The sequence below is a fragment of the Oncorhynchus keta genome, chromosome 1 (genome assembly GCF_023373465.1).
Source record: "Oncorhynchus keta strain PuntledgeMale-10-30-2019 chromosome 1, Oket_V2, whole genome shotgun sequence".
In the NCBI taxonomy this organism is placed as follows: domain Eukaryota; kingdom Metazoa; phylum Chordata; class Actinopteri; order Salmoniformes; family Salmonidae; genus Oncorhynchus; species Oncorhynchus keta.
The window spans coordinates 3684481-3699750 of NC_068421.1; the positions used below are offsets into that span (position 1 = coordinate 3684481).

The window sequence follows — 15270 nt, forward strand, 5'->3', positions numbered from 1 at the left end:
TTTTTCTGCCTATTCCCGAGGGGCTATGACAGCCCTTATACCCCGACTAGTCCCGCCCACGACTGTTCTCTCATTCTCAGGCATTTGCATTCAAAAACACAAATCACTCAATTATGTCAACAAAAATAAGGAACATAGCAACAGTTCGGGATTATAGTGAATTGTGAGTTGAGGGCAATCCGCGTGTATAAAGTGATGGGAAAGATTCGGGAATATGGGGGAATCTATGGAGAAAAAAAACCCTGCATAGTTGAAGGGAGAAACGTTTGGACAAACTTTTGCCCTTTTTCGTCGTGCTTGGATGCGATTCGAGAGGACATATTGTAAGGTCAGAATGCAGAATAGTTATATATTTCTTTCACTTTGTTTACTCCACAATTCACTCTCCTTTTAGTGTAAAACCCTTAGCCCTCTTTTCAGTGGAGTTGAGAGAAACCCTACTCCACTGCCAGCAAGTTGTGGTTAAAGTCGCCTATTGTACGGGGGTGAAAACTAGGCACTGCAGAAAGAAAATGTGCTTGATCAATGAATTAGCAAAAGGAGATAAATGAACAAAATAAATACGTGCACAATGGCAGAAAGGGAGAAGGTGTATCGCAGTGTCTCTTTCAAAAAGTTAGGTTGTAGCGCGAATAAAAGTTGCTGTGAAGAACAACTAAACAAAACAACGAATTTGGAGGGTAGGAGCAGCGCCCTTCCCCCTCCATCTACAGCAGCGGCAGAGAAAGCGCAGCCCTCGGCTAAGCGTAATGTTAGTGTGTCAAGGAAAGTTTCCAAAATCTCCGCTGCCAGCCTCCCAACCGCAGAGCTAAAGAAAGGCTCTTCCACTCCTCTCTCCTCCATTTCTCCCTCTATTCGCCAACTCACTGAGAAGTTCAGTAGCACTAATTCGTCTCGAACGCATGGAGCTCCGAGCCCTGGCACTAACGTTGCCGGGAAAAGCACAACTTTACCCAGGGTTAAAAGCAACAGGGGAGAAGTGTCCCCATCTCGGAAATCATTCCACGAGGACAGTGGATATTTACAAGTTACTGACACGGTTTTAACAGTGTCTCCGAATGACACTAAAGTTAACGAACAGAAGTTTTATTCGGGCACAGACTCGGTTTCTGGATCGGATTCGGAGAGAAATCAAAAATGGATGTATACTCGCAAATCTCCTCAAGGTGGAGGAGCTGGTAAAATAGATTATTCCCACATTGATCCGTCTGTCTCTTATAACAACAACTGCAGTAAGACTTCGAACACTGAGGATTACGTTTTTGTCAGTGGGGCGCCTGCCTGCAAGTCACACAGGAGCTACTTCCCAAGTCACCATGGAGATCCTCCTGTTCACGTTGACCTAACCTACTGGCCCAGTGTCACCAAGATCAGAGAGCTTTTTGATGCAGAGGATTTAAAATGTTCTAACCAGCGCCAGCCCTCCGCCAGCTCTAAAGACAACTCTTTAGCAGACATAAGTGACAGGCAGTCTCCCAACAGCCCAACCCCTGAAGCCACTAGCCTCTCACTGTCAGACAGACACCTCAGCAGGGCTGCCTCCCTGGGCAGAGAGAGGAGACAGCAGGGCATGGACTCAGCCTTTCACTCTGACCAGCACTACTCAGACGACGCAGAGATTGAGCCAGCCAGCACTAGTATTCGTAGAAGTGGTAGGTTTCTTAGGGTGGCCCAGCCATCAAACACACACAGAGCCCACAGCCCCAGCAGTGGAGGAGAGGGGCCTGAGACCTGGACTTCTAGTCTGAACTCTGACCCTCCACCCTCTGTCCTCACCGCTGCACCTGCCCCCCCACCTCGGAGCAACTCCAGGGGCCTCTCCTCCTCCCGTGTCCGCCCCTCTGGAGAGCAGAGGCAAAGCCAGGGGGCCAGACAGCCCAGGGACAGTTTACATTCCTCACATAGCTCCTCCAGACCGGTGGCCCCCTCCTCTGGTAGAGCCTCAGCCAGGGCAGCCATCACAGCCCGCTGGAGGTTCAGCTCAGGAGACGAAGAAGAGGAGTACCACCACCGAGCAGGAGGAAGGAGCCCTCAATCGTTAGGTGTCAGTGGAGGTTACCTCTCCCGCGGTAAGAATGGCTGGTGGGGTGGTAAGGTCCTCGGCAGGTCTTCAGGCAGTGAGGAGGACAGCCCTGCTTCACTAGGACCCAGCAGAGACACCGTGAGACGCCGCTCACTGAGAAAAAAGAAGAACAACGAGGTTGCCGTAGCTACGGGGCGAGACGATGGCGAATCAGACGACAGTGACGACGAGCAGACGGGTATGATGGAACACCTTGAGAGACACCAACAGAACACCACCGCAGAACAGACTGGGAGCTCCCGGAACCGGCTCAGAGAACCCAAAGCCTCTAGCACCTGTGCAGCACTGTGGGGACGCAATTCCACTCCTAACCAGATGGGAGCTCAGGGGAGCTACAGACGCAAATACACATCAGTCGGAGCGGGGACATCTCGCATAACCACACCCCTCTCAGGAGTGTCGCGGGTGTCAAAGGTCAACATTTCGTCATTTATTTCGAGTCCTGGCGGCTCGCAGAGCAGCAGTAGATACTGTAGCACCGAGACGCTGAAAGAAGAGGACCAAGCTAGCTATGCTAACAGAAGGGTGAACTGTAATGTTACTACCCCAGGCAGTGTGGTTGGTGCTTCCTCTTCGATGCTCAGTAAGACCTACCACGGTAACTTCACCATGTACCGCTCCCCCAGCTTCGGACACGGGGATAACTTTACCCACGCCCATGTTAGAGGCCAACCCCGCATTCTTCCCCCTGTCAATCCCCCATCCCCAGCCACAGGGGACACTGGAGGGGTTGCTAGGGAGGAGACTACAGTGTTCCGTCGGTTGCTAAGTGGTGGCGTTGTCGGTGATAAGGACAAGAACAGGATGTCAATGTCAAATCCAGACATAGCCTCAGAAACTATGTCTCTCCTCAGCTTCCTGAAAAGTGACCTATCAGATCTCAGAGTTCGAAAGACGGACAGGTCAGGGGTTACTGAGGGGTCATCTACGGTGTACAGGATGGGGTCAAGAGGCCTCTACTCAGGACTCCGCCCTTCATTAAAGGACCTCACTGCAACTCTCAGACGTGCCAAATCCTTCACTTACTCCGATAAACCAGTAGGGAGGCAACATCCAGCCGGCTCCTCGGCTAAAAGAAGCTCTTCTGAGCAATGTCTGGATCAAGACGAAGAGAGGGATGGAGGGAGGGGGGCGGTGCCTGACAGAGAGGTGGAGAGTGATGGAGGAGACTGCAGAGCAGGGGGTTATGGGTATGAGGATGTGATGCCCACTCCGTTGCAGGACCGGTATGTCCAGGAGGCCAGACAGGTAATCAGAGATATCTGCCAGATGAGCGCTCTCGAGGATGTTGACAATGATGATGATGATGATGTGCTAGCAACAGATGGCACTGAAGACGAGGGTTTCAAAAGAAAACAAGTGGAGGAGGAGCAGGACATAAAAGAGGGCGAGGGAGGTGAATTGGAAGATGAGAGGAGAACTCGAGAAGCTGAGTTTGCCGTTTCAGGGGAAAAAGAGAGGAGGGAAAACACAGAAAGAGAGAAATTCCAACAGAAGAGAGATTCTGAGGAGAAGGTTTTTTATGACCGATCTGTTGATGAGCTATCGGGTCATGAGTCGAGCCTCACTGATGAGGGCATAGTCACAGAACCAGAGGCTGGACTGGATGACCCTGAGAGGTTATTTGTCAGGTCAAGTTTAGGTTCATCGTTGGCCAGAGATGTGCTAGGTCAACCCCTGACCATCTGGAAGCAGTCTGCTCTGCATGAGGATGAGTGGCCAGGGTTACACGAGGGAATGCGAGAGGGATCAGGGTTAAACGAGGGAATGCGAGAGGGATCAGGGTTAAACGAGGGAATGCGAGAGGGATCAGGGTTAAACGGAGGAGCGAGAGAGAAACGAGAGAACCCTGTCTCTGTTCCTGCCCTTGGGGTTGAGAGTGAGAGCATTGCTGTAGTAACAGAGATGAGCGGCCTCAATAACAACAACAGTACTAGCGGGAGGGCCAATGTATCCCAGAGTGCCTCAGTCCCAGGACTTGAGGCTCCTCCCACTCCGAGTGCTATCCGCCGCCGCCGTAAGTTCTCCTCAACCGGGAACGCGGGCTCTGACTCCAGCAACGGCAGCACCGGGGAGTCCAACGGGAACGGGGATGTTTACCGTGCGCTAAGCGACCCCATGCCTCACCGGCGCCACTCTGTGTCAGAAGAAGGGAATAACAGCTTCTCTGTGGATAGTAACCTGCTGGGGTCTCTCTCTCTCTCCTCCAAGGGGGCAGGAGGAGGAGTCGGAGGTGGAAGTGTCCCAGAGTCATCCTCTACAGCTGATCTATCAGAGTGCACGGGCAGCGTGGCTAGCGACCTATCGCTGTGCAGTGATGGTGGTCTCCGTGACGACTACAGCAATGTGATCCGGAACATTGTTGCGGAGCCAGGAGCGATGGACAGACTGATGACGGATGACAAGAACAACGGAAAAGCCACGAAGAAGAAGTCCTTCTCTGACCCCAGTCGCCGTGGTGACGGCCCCCTGCTTGATGAACCAGGGTTCAAAAGTCACTGTCACCCTAAAGAACCAGTCAGTGAGCTGGATCAGCCTGGTCAGATCCCGCCCTCCAGCAGTGAGCCAATCCTGAGTGAGCAGAGAGATGAGCTGTGGGAGCTTGGAGATGAATGTGGACACCCATTACTTAGTCGTCATGGCAACAATGAAGTCGGGAAATTCCGCTCCCAATCAGAAAGGGAGGTGCACTCCTGTCTCCATACTGATGACACAGACAGAGTGGGAGGAGGGGAGATATTGAACTCTGACCTCAAATTAGCGGAGCTTGTGTCTCCCGGAATGGGCCGGCGGACCAACAGGAAACGCCCCAACTGGGTCACCCAATCAGCATCAGAGGAGCTGGACCACTCGGAACCAGGTCCAGAGGACCAGGATCAAGACCAGACTGATCTCACCCCCCCATTGCCTCTGGTCCCCCCCAAACCCCAAACTAGGTCCAAGCACGTCCGCCACGCCAGCGAACCTGCCACCTTCATCCCCATCTTCCCACCTCCACAGCCCCAGCGAGCCCAAGGGGATCCGCCTTCCCTACTACCTGCCTGTGAACTCTCCATCCTGGGTAAGCCCACCAGTGAGGAGGCCCCCTCTCTGGAAGATGTGACCAAGCGGTATATTCTGGCCCTGAATGCTCCAGGGGGCGAGAGCGAGCCGTCTGGTTCTGAGTCTGGGTCTAGAGGAACGGTGCCTGTACCAGACGGGTCCAACTCCAGCCCTGCTACTCCCAGTGGTGCCAGAGAACCCAGACTGCAGAGGAAGAGCAGTGAGGAGCTGACCACACCAGCCCCACAGAGTGCCAAACCCAGAGTGGTGAGTAACATTGCCAACGTGTGTGTGTGTGTGTGTGTGTGTGTGTGTGTGTGTGTGTGTGTGTGTGTGTGTCTAAGTGGTCAAAAGTGTGTTTTGATGTTGCAGGAGAGGAGGCTGAATGTTTGTTGTTGTCATGGATGAAAACAACACAGCTAGATGGAGTTGTGTTCTGACATGTATCTTACCCATATTAGGCTGGTAATGATGTGTTCAAGGAGGGGCCCTTTATGAATCAGGATGAAAAAACATCAGCCCAACTTTAAAAAGCTGCGCCAGGATTGTGTGTGTGTGTGTGTGTGTGTGTGTGTGTGTGTGTGTGTGTGTGTGTGTGTGTGTGTGTGTGTGTGTGTGTGTGTGTGTGTGTGTGTGTGTGTGTGTGCGCTTTGCGTGTGTGAGTGCTTGGTTTCGTGTGTGTGTGTGTTTAGTCAGTACAATGTTCTAGCGATGGAGTGTTTGGAGCAGATATGGAGGACAGTTTGCCAAGCCCCTTATCTCTATAGCGCTGAGGTAGAGGAACTGCTCTGGGGTAGAGAAACTGCTCTGGTAGGAGAGATCTGCTCTGGGGGTGAGACACTGCTCTGGGGGATAGATATGGCTCTGGGGGATAGATATGGCTCTGGTGGATAGATATGGCTCTGGGGGATAGATATGGTTCCGGGGGAGAGATATGACTCTGGGTAGAGATATGGCTCTGGGGGAGAGAAGCTGCTCTGGGGGAGAGATATGGCTCTGGTGGAGAGATATGGTTCCGGGGAGAGATATGACTCTGGGTAGAGATATGGTTCTGGGGGAGAGAAGCTGCTCTGGGGGAGAGAAGCTGCTCTGGGGGAGTGACATGGTTCTGGGGGAGAGACATGGTTCTGGGTAGAGATATGGCTCTGGGGTAGAGATATGGCTCTGGGGTAGAGATATGGCTCTGGGGAGAGATATGGCTCTGGGGAGAGATATGGCTCTGGGGAGAGATATGGCTCTGGGGTAGAGATATGGCTCTGGGGTAGAGATATGGCTCTGGGGGAGAGATATGGCTCTGGGGGAGAGATATGGCTCTGGGGTAGAGATATGGCTCTGGGGTAGATATATGGCTCTGGGGAGAGATATGGCTCTGGGGGAGAGATATGGTTCTGGGGGAGAGACATGGTTCTGGGTAGAGATATGGCTCTGGGGTAGAGATATGGCTCTGGGGGGAGATATGGCTCTGGAGGGGAGATATGGCTCTGGGGGAGAGATATGGCTCTGGGGGGAGATATGGCTCTGGGGGGAGATATGGCTCTGGGGTAGAGATATGGCTCTGGGGGAGAGATATGGCTCTGGGGGAGAGATATGGCTCTGGGGGAGAGATATGGCTCTGGAGGAGATATGGCTCTGGAGGGGAGATATGGCTCTGGGGGAGAGATATGGCTCTGGGGGAGAGATATGGCTCTGGGGGAGAGATATGGCTCTGGGGGAGAGATATGGCTCTGGGGTAGAGATATGGCTCTGGGGTAGAGATATGGCTCTGGGGGAGATATGGCTCTGGGGTAGAGATATGGCTCTGGGGTAGAGATATGGCTCTGGGGGAGAGATATGGCTCTGGGGTAGAGATATGGCTCTGGAGGGGAGATATGGCTCTGGGGTAGAGATATGGCTCTGGGGAGAGATATGGCTCTGGGGGAGATATGGCTCTGGAGGGAGATATGGCTCTGGAGGGAGATATGGCTCTGGGGGGAGAGATATGGCTCTGGGGGAGAGATATGGCTCTGGGGAGAGATATGGTTCTGGGGAGAGACATGGTTCTGGGTAGAGATATGGCTCTGGGGTAGAGATATGGCTCTGGGGTAGAGATATGGCTCTGGGGTAGAGATATGGCTCTGGGGTAGAGATATGGCTCTGGGGTAGAGATATGGCTCTGGGGGGAGATATGGCTCTGGGGGGAGATATGGCTCTGGGGGAGAGATATGGCTCTGGAGGGGAGATATGGCTCTGGAGGGGAGATATGGCTCTGGGGGGAGATATGGCTCTGGGGAGAGATATGGCTCTGGGGAGAGATATGGCTCTTGGGTAGAGATATGGCTCTGGGGGGGAGATATGGCTCTGGAGGGGAGATATGGCTCTGGGGTAGAGATATGGCTCTGGGGTAGAGATATGGCTCTGGGGGAGAGATATGGCTCTGGGGTAGAGATATGGCTCTGGGGGAGATATGGCTCTGGGGGAGATATGGCTCTGGGGGGAGATATGGTTCTGGGGGAGAGATATGGCTCTGGGGGAGAGATATGGCTCTGGGGGGAGATATGGCTCTGGGGTAGAGATATGGCTCTGGGGTAGAGATATGGCTCTGGAGGGGAGATATGGCTCTTGGGTAGAGATATGGCTCTGGAGGGGAGATATGGCTCTGGAGGGGAGATATGGCTCTTGGGTTGGGTAGAGAAACTGCTCTTCTCACTGTTTCCTGTTGCCTGAGTCTTGTTGAATGCTGTTTGATCTACAAACACACAGGCTTTCCACCACTAACGCACACACAACATGCCTCTAATGACATGAACAAACTGCGATAGTTATTCTCAGAGTGTATTTGTTTGCAGAAACATTAAAACACACATCAAACAAACTTATTCAAGCTTTAAACAAACATTTGTTAGAACAAGTGTTAAAAATGCTTTGGACTGGGCACATTAGCTGTTGGACTAGCGCCTCCTGCTAATAGGACTGGGCACATTAGCTGTTGGACTAGCGCCTCCTGCTAATAGGACTGGGCACATTAGCTATTGGACTAGCGCCTCCTGCTAATAGGACTGGGCACATTAGCTATTGGACTAGCGCCTCCTGCTAATAGGACTGGGCACATTAGCTATTGGACTAGCGCCTCCTGCTAATAGGACTGGGCACATTAGCTTCTGGACTAGCGCCTGCTGCTAATAGGACTGGGCACATTAGCTACTGGACTAGCGCCTGCGGCTAATAGGACTAGCGCCTGCTGCTAATAGGACTGGGCAATGCTCTGCTCTGCTTTATTTACCTCATGCTTGTGAATGTGGGCACCTACAACCTGCCGCCTGTAGTTCTAGTCCTTATCCCCTGCTGCCTGTAGTTAGTCCTTATCCCCTGCTGCCTGTAGTTAGTCCTTATCCCCTGCTGCCTGTAGTCCTAGTCCTTATCCCCTGCTGCCTGTAGTTAGTCCTTATCCCCTGCTGCCTGTAGTTAGTCCTTATCCCCTGCTGCCTGTAGTTAGTCCTTATCCCCTGCTGCGTGTAGTTAGTCCTTATCCCCTGCAGCTTGTAGTTAGTCCTTATCCCCTGCTGCTTGTAGTTAGTCCTTATCCCCTGCTGCCTGTAGTTAGTCCTTATCCCCTGCTGCCTGTAGTTAGTCCTTATCCCCTGCTGCCTGTAGTTAGTCCTTATCCCCTGCTGCCTGTAGTTAGTCCTTATCCCCTGCTGCCTGTAGTCCTAGTCCTTATCCCCTGCTGCCTGTAGTTAGTCCTTATCCCCTGCTGCCTGTAGTTAGTCCTTATCCCCTGCTGCCTGTAGTTAGTCCTTATCCCCTGCTGCCTGTAGTTAGTCCTTATCCCCTGCTGCCTGTAGTTAGTCCTTATCCCCTGCTGCCTGTAGTCCTAGTCCTTATCCCCTGCTGCCTGTAGTTAGTCCTTATCCCCTGCTGCCTGTAGTTAGTCCTTATCCCCTGCTGCCTGTAGTTAGTCCTTATCCCCTGCTGCCTGTAGTTAGTCCTTATCCCCTGCTGCCTGTAGTTAGTCCTTATCCCCTGCTGCTTGTAGTTAGTCCTTATCCCCTGCTGCCTGTAGTTAGTCCTTATCCCCTGCTGCCTGTAGTTAGTCCTTATCCCCTGCTGCTTGTAGTTAGTGATTATCCCCTGCTGCCTGTAGTTAGTCCTTATCCCCTGCTGCTTGTAGTTAGTCCTTATCCCCTGCTGCCTGTAGTTAGTCCTTATCCCCTGCTGCCTGTAGTTAGTCCTTATCCCCTGCCGCCTGTAGTTCTAGTCCTTATCCTCTGCTGCCTGTAGTCCTAGTCCCTATCTATTGTCCCTTCATTAGGGTGTGTGTCTGAACTCTCATTAGGGTGTGTTTCTGAACTCTCATTAGGGTGTGTGTCTGAACTCTCATTAGGGTGTGTGTCTGAACTCTCATTAGGGTGTGTGTCTGTACTCTCATTAGGGTGTGTGTCTGAACTCTCATTAGGGTGTGTGTCTGAACTCTCATTAGGGTGTGTGTCTGAACTCTCATTAGGGTGTGTGTCTGAACTCTCATTAGGGTGTGTGTCTGAACTCTCATTAGGGTGTGTGTCTGAACTCTCATTAGGGTGTGTGTCTGTACTCTCATTAGGTGTGTGTCTGAACTCTCATTAGGGTGTGTGTCTGAACTCTCATTAGGGTGTGTGTCTGAACTCTCATTAGGGTGTGTGTCTGAACTCTCATTAGGGTGTGTGTCTGAACTCTCATTAGGGTGTGTGTCTGAACTCTCATTAGGGTGTGTGTCTGAACTCTCATTAGGGTGTGTGTCTGAACTCTCATTAGGGTGTGTGTCTGAACTCTCATTAGGGTGTGTGTGAATTTGATTGTCTGGTTTCTGCAATGCGGTCAGAACTGCTGTAATAGTGTGATGGTGACAGAGCATGCATGATTTGTGTGTGTGGTGCTAGGGATCTGGTTGGGCTTTAAGCCTCAAGTGTATTTCTTGGGTGTGTGTGTGTTAATGTCGTTAGGTATCACTCAAATAAAGATTGTTCTCTCTCTACAGACACACACATTGTGGTTAAATCTGATCTGGATTGTCTCTCTATCTCTCACAAACACTTTTGCTGAGACTATAAAGTTACGTTTTTATCCATCTAACATAACTTTGTTATGTCAAAAGCAGTGATTACTTTTCAATAGGAAGTTGTAGGTGAGTGTTGTCTCTAACCCGTACCCCCCCCACGCACACACACTCCCTTTTCTTCCCCTCTGTGTTGCCTTGGCAGCAGAGTGATCCTCTGCAGACAGGAAATGGGCTTAGGGAAACAGGAAGTTGTTGTGGTTACTGATGTGTTTGATGATAGCCAGGGCCACCAGCAGCAGCTGTGTGTGTGTGTGTGTGTGTGTGTGTGTGTGTGTGTGTGTGTGTGTGTGTGTGTGTGTGTGTGTGTGTGTGTGTGTGTGTGTGTGTGTGTGTGTGTGTGCGTGCGTGCGTTGCGTTGCGTTGCGTTGCGTTGCGTGCGTGCGCGTTGGCCCGGGAGGTGACTGTCCCATGGTATGTCTGTCTGTTTCCTCATGCTCTGATCTAGTGGGAGAGACAAAGAATGGATTGACACTTTTTCAATTGATCCCAAAGTGAAATAGTGAACTCCAGACAAGTGTAGTTCTGAGTGCAATGAGATCTGTGTGTTTGGTAGCAAGTGAGGTTTTTCCATCTCTGGAGGCTGAATACCAACCCAGCGTCCTATAGTGCAGTGTGCACTAGGGTTGGGAATTGCCAAGGACCTCAGGACACGTTATTATCATGATACTTAGGTGTCGATAAGATATGTATTGTGATTGTCATGATTCTATATGTATTGTGATTCTCATGATTCTATATGTATTGTGATTCTCATGATTCTATATGTATTGTGATTCTCATGATTCTATATGTATTGTGATTCTCATGGTTCTATATGTATTGTGATTCTCATGGTTCTATATGAATTGTGATCCTCATGGTTCTATATGTATTGTGATTCTCATGATTCTATATGTATTGTGATTGTCATGATTCTATATGTATTGTGATTCTCATGATTCTATATGTATTGTGATTCTCATGGTTCTATATGTATTGTGATTCTCATGGTTCTATATGAATTGTGATCCTCATGGTTCTATATGTATTGTGATTCTCATGATTCTATATGTATTGTGATTCTCATGGTTCTATATGTATTGTGATTCTCATGGTTCTATATGAATTGTGATCCTCATGGTTCTATATGTATTGTGATTCTCATGATTCCATACAGTTGAAGTTGGAAGTTTACATATACCTTAGTGTTCACGGTAGTAATGAATCACATTTCGCCATCTCGCAGTCCAATGGATGATTCTTGGTTTGGTGGATGCCAGGAGAACACTACCTGTCCCAATGCATAGTGCTTACTGTAAAGTTTGGTAGAGGTGGAATAATGGTCTGGGGCTGTTTTTCATGGTCCGGGCTGGTGAGTGGATCCCAGATCTCACAACCATAATGGGCAATGGGTTCTATAACTGATCGTAATTGGTATGTTGAATTTTGTGTTCCTTTTGATGGCATAGAAGGCCCTTCTTGCCTTGTCTCTCAGATCGTTCAAAGCTTTGTTGAAGTTACCTGTGGCGCTGATGTTTAGGCCAAGGTATGTATAGTTTTTGTGTGCTCTAGGGCAACGGTGTCTAGATGGAATTTGTATTTGTGGTCCTGGTGACTGGACCTTTTTTGGAACACCATTATTTTGGTCTTCCTGAGATTTACTGTCAGGGCCCAGGTCTGACATAATCTGTGTAGAAGATCTAGGTGTTGCTGTAGGCCCTCCTTGGTTGGTGACAGAAGCACCAGATCATCAGCAAACAGTATACATTTGACTTCAGATTCTAGTAGGGTGAGGCCGCGCCAATTCGTTGATATATATGTTGAAGAGGGTGGGGCTTAAGCTGCATCCCTGTCTCACCCCCCAGCCCTGTGGAAAGAAATGTGTTGTTTGTGTACATGGATTTATATAATGTTGATGTTTTTCCCTCAACACCACTTTCCATCAATTTGTATAGCAGACCCTCACGTCAAATCGAGTCAAAGGCTTTTTTTAAATCAACGTAGCGTGGGAAGACTTTGCCTTTGATTTTGATTGTCTGTTTGTCAATTAGGGTGTGCAGAGTGAATATGTGGTCTGTCATATGATAATCTGGTAAAATACAATTTGACATTTGCTCAGTACATTGTTTTCATTGAGGAAATGTACGAGTCTGCTGTTAATGATAATGCAGAGGATTTTCCCAAGGTTGCTGTTGACGCATATCCCACGGTAGTTATTGGGGTCAAATTTGTCTCCACTTTTGTGGATTGGGGTGATCAGTCCTCGGTTCCAAATATTGGGGAAGATGCCAGAGCTAAGGATGATGTTAAAGAGTAGAAGTATAGCCAATTGTAATTTGTGGTCTGTATATTTTATAATTTCATTGAGGATACAATCAACACCACAGGCCTTTTTGGGTTGGAGGGTTTTTATTTTGTCCTGTAGCTCATTCAAGGTAATTTGATAATCCAGAAGGTTCTGGTAGTCATTAACTTCTTATGGTATAGGGGACATTTGCGACCCACTTGGGCAAAAAACAGGGGAAGCGCGGCAAATTTTTTAAAAATGATATAAAAATCAAACTTTCATTAAATCACACATGTAAGATACTCAATTAAAGCTACACTATTATATGATGGTAGCCCAATAGTAAACAAAGAGGGTAGCATATTTCAACCCTGCAGGCGCTACACAAAACGCAGAAATATAATATAAAACATGCCTTACCTCTGACAAGCTTCTTTTGTTGGCACTCCAATATGTCCCATAAACATCACAAATGGTCCTTTTGTTCGATTAATTCCGTCCATATATATCCAAATGTCCATTTATTTGACGCGTTTGATCCAGAAAAAAACTGCTTCCAAAAAACGCAACGTCACTACAAAATATTTCAAAACTTTGGCAAAATATTTCAAACTACTTTTGTAATACAACTTTAGGTATTTTAAAATGTTAATAATCGATCAAATTGTAGACGGGTCTATCTGTGTCCTTCTGTAGCTTAGTTGGTAGAGCATGGCGCTTGTAACGCCAGGGTAGTGGGTTCGATTCCCGGGACCACCCATACGTAGAATGTATGCACACATGACTGTAAGTCGCTTTGGATAAAAGCGTCTGCTAAATGGCTTATTTATTTATTTATTATTAATACAGGAAGACAACAAACCAACGCTACTTTTCACGTCTTGCGCACTCTCAACAGTGTTACCCAGTTCCTAGATGGCCTACTTCTTCATTGCACAAATGAATAACCTCAACCAAATTCCAAGGATTGGGGACATCCAGTGGAAGTGGTAGGAACTGAAAACAGATTCCTAAGAAATAAAATTTGCCAATGAGAACTCAGTGAACAGACAGAGACTAAAACAAAACAAAATTCTGAATGGTTAGTCCTCAGGGGTTTGCCTGCTGAGTATAACAGTAGTTCTGTTATACTCACAGACATGATTCAAACAGTTTTAGAAACTTCAGAGTGTTTTCTATCCATATCTACTAATCATATGTATATCTTATATTCCTGGCATGAATAGCAGGAAGTTGAAATTGGGCATGCTATTTATCCAAAAGTGAAAATGCTGCCCCCTATACCTTAAGAAGTTAATAGCTGATTCTAAGATTTCTGTCTCTCCTGCCCCCCTCTTCTCTCTCTCTCTCTCTCTCTCTCTCTCTCTCTCCTGCGCCACTCTTCTCTCGTCTCTCCCTACTGCCTCCCCCTCTTCTCTCTCGTCTCTCGTCTCTCTGAGCATTGCTGGGAGATGAGGTCATCTCGTTCAGGCTTCTTGAGACGAGATTTAGCCAGATATCAGATACAGGAACACATAGAACAAGGGAGAGGAGAGGGGGAGAGGGGGAGACAGGTGAAGACTGGAGAGGAAAAACAGAGAAGATCAGCGAAAAGAAGAGGGAAGTCTGAGCCAAAAATGAAGGGAGTGGAATAGTTGCAGAGAGTGTGTGAAAAATGGAGGGAGGGGGGGAGGAGAGAGTGAAGTATAGAGACTACTTGTTACAACACTACATAACATTTGAAATGTCTATTTTATTTTAAATGTTTCCCCTGTTTAGTTCCCTTTTTGTTTATTGTCCATTCCATTTGCTTTGGAATTATAAACATAAGTTTCCCATGCCAATAAAACCCTTTGAATTGAATTTAGAGAGGGAGGGGAGAGCGAGAAAGAGGACCAGGACCAGAGGTGTTTTCACTGAGACAGGCAGCAGGAATGTGGCCCTATCTATCTTCTCGCTGGCATAATGGCCCTGAACCCCCTTTGACTCACACAGCCCTGCACTTACTCAATGTCATTCTAGTGTGTATGAGCGACTTCAATTTGCACTGTACTTTTAGGGCGAGGGTCATATTTACACAGGCGTGCATTGGGAGCGATCACTCATAGTCTGTTTCAGATAGACCTGTCACTAACAACATATGGGAAATATTGTGATCACTATCACACACTCTCTCCTTCCTCCCCTCTTCTCGCCATCGATATCGCTCTTCTAACTACTTTAGGCTTCTCCTGCAGCTGATGGTTATCCTCAGGAGTTCACAGTGTACACTGGAACAGTATGGCATGGCACCTCGCCAGCACCTTACTTTAGGAAGAGAGGGATGGAGCACAGAGACTGTTAGAGGGACAGAAAGGAGGGGGATGTGAGAGAGGGGGAAGAAGGGGATGAGAGAGAGGGGGAAAGAAGGGGATGAGAGAGAGGGGGAAAGACTGGTGTAGAGAGCAGGTAGTCAGAGGGGAATAAAGAGAGAGGGAGGGGTTGATGTTTTGGGATTTGTATAAGGTCAGACAGCGGGAGAGGGGGGGGGGGAATAAGGAGAGAACACAGTGTTTATATCATCAGAGGTATTAATCATTTTTCAGACCACCTAGAATCAAACACTGCCCTCTATCTCCTTCTCCTGCTCTCTTTTCCTCCCTCTCAACCCCCCTGTGTAGTCCCCTTCTGAGAACCCCCAGGCCTTGTGTGTGTGTGTGTGTGTGTGTGTGTGTGTGTGTGTGTGTGTGTGTGTGTGTGTGTGTGTGTGTGTGTGTGTGTGTGTGTGTGTGTGTGTGTGTGTGTGTGTGTGTGTGTGTGTGTGTGTGCGCACACACCTTTGTAGACAGC

At 48.8% G+C, this 15270-nt stretch overlaps 1 protein-coding gene across 1 annotated transcript in view; it reads left to right on the plus strand.

Moving 5' to 3' along the window:
• The first annotated feature begins 93 nt into the window (after positions 1-93).
• LOC118374856 (rho guanine nucleotide exchange factor 17-like) overlaps positions 94-15270 on the plus strand; it is a 130925-nt gene continuing 115748 nt past the window's right edge. Inside the window, exon 1 of the mRNA XM_052460067.1 lies at positions 94-5392. Within this exon, the coding sequence (XP_052316027.1) occupies positions 548-5392 (4845 nt within the window). The 5' untranslated portion in view covers positions 94-547. The remainder of the gene's footprint in view (positions 5393-15270) is intronic.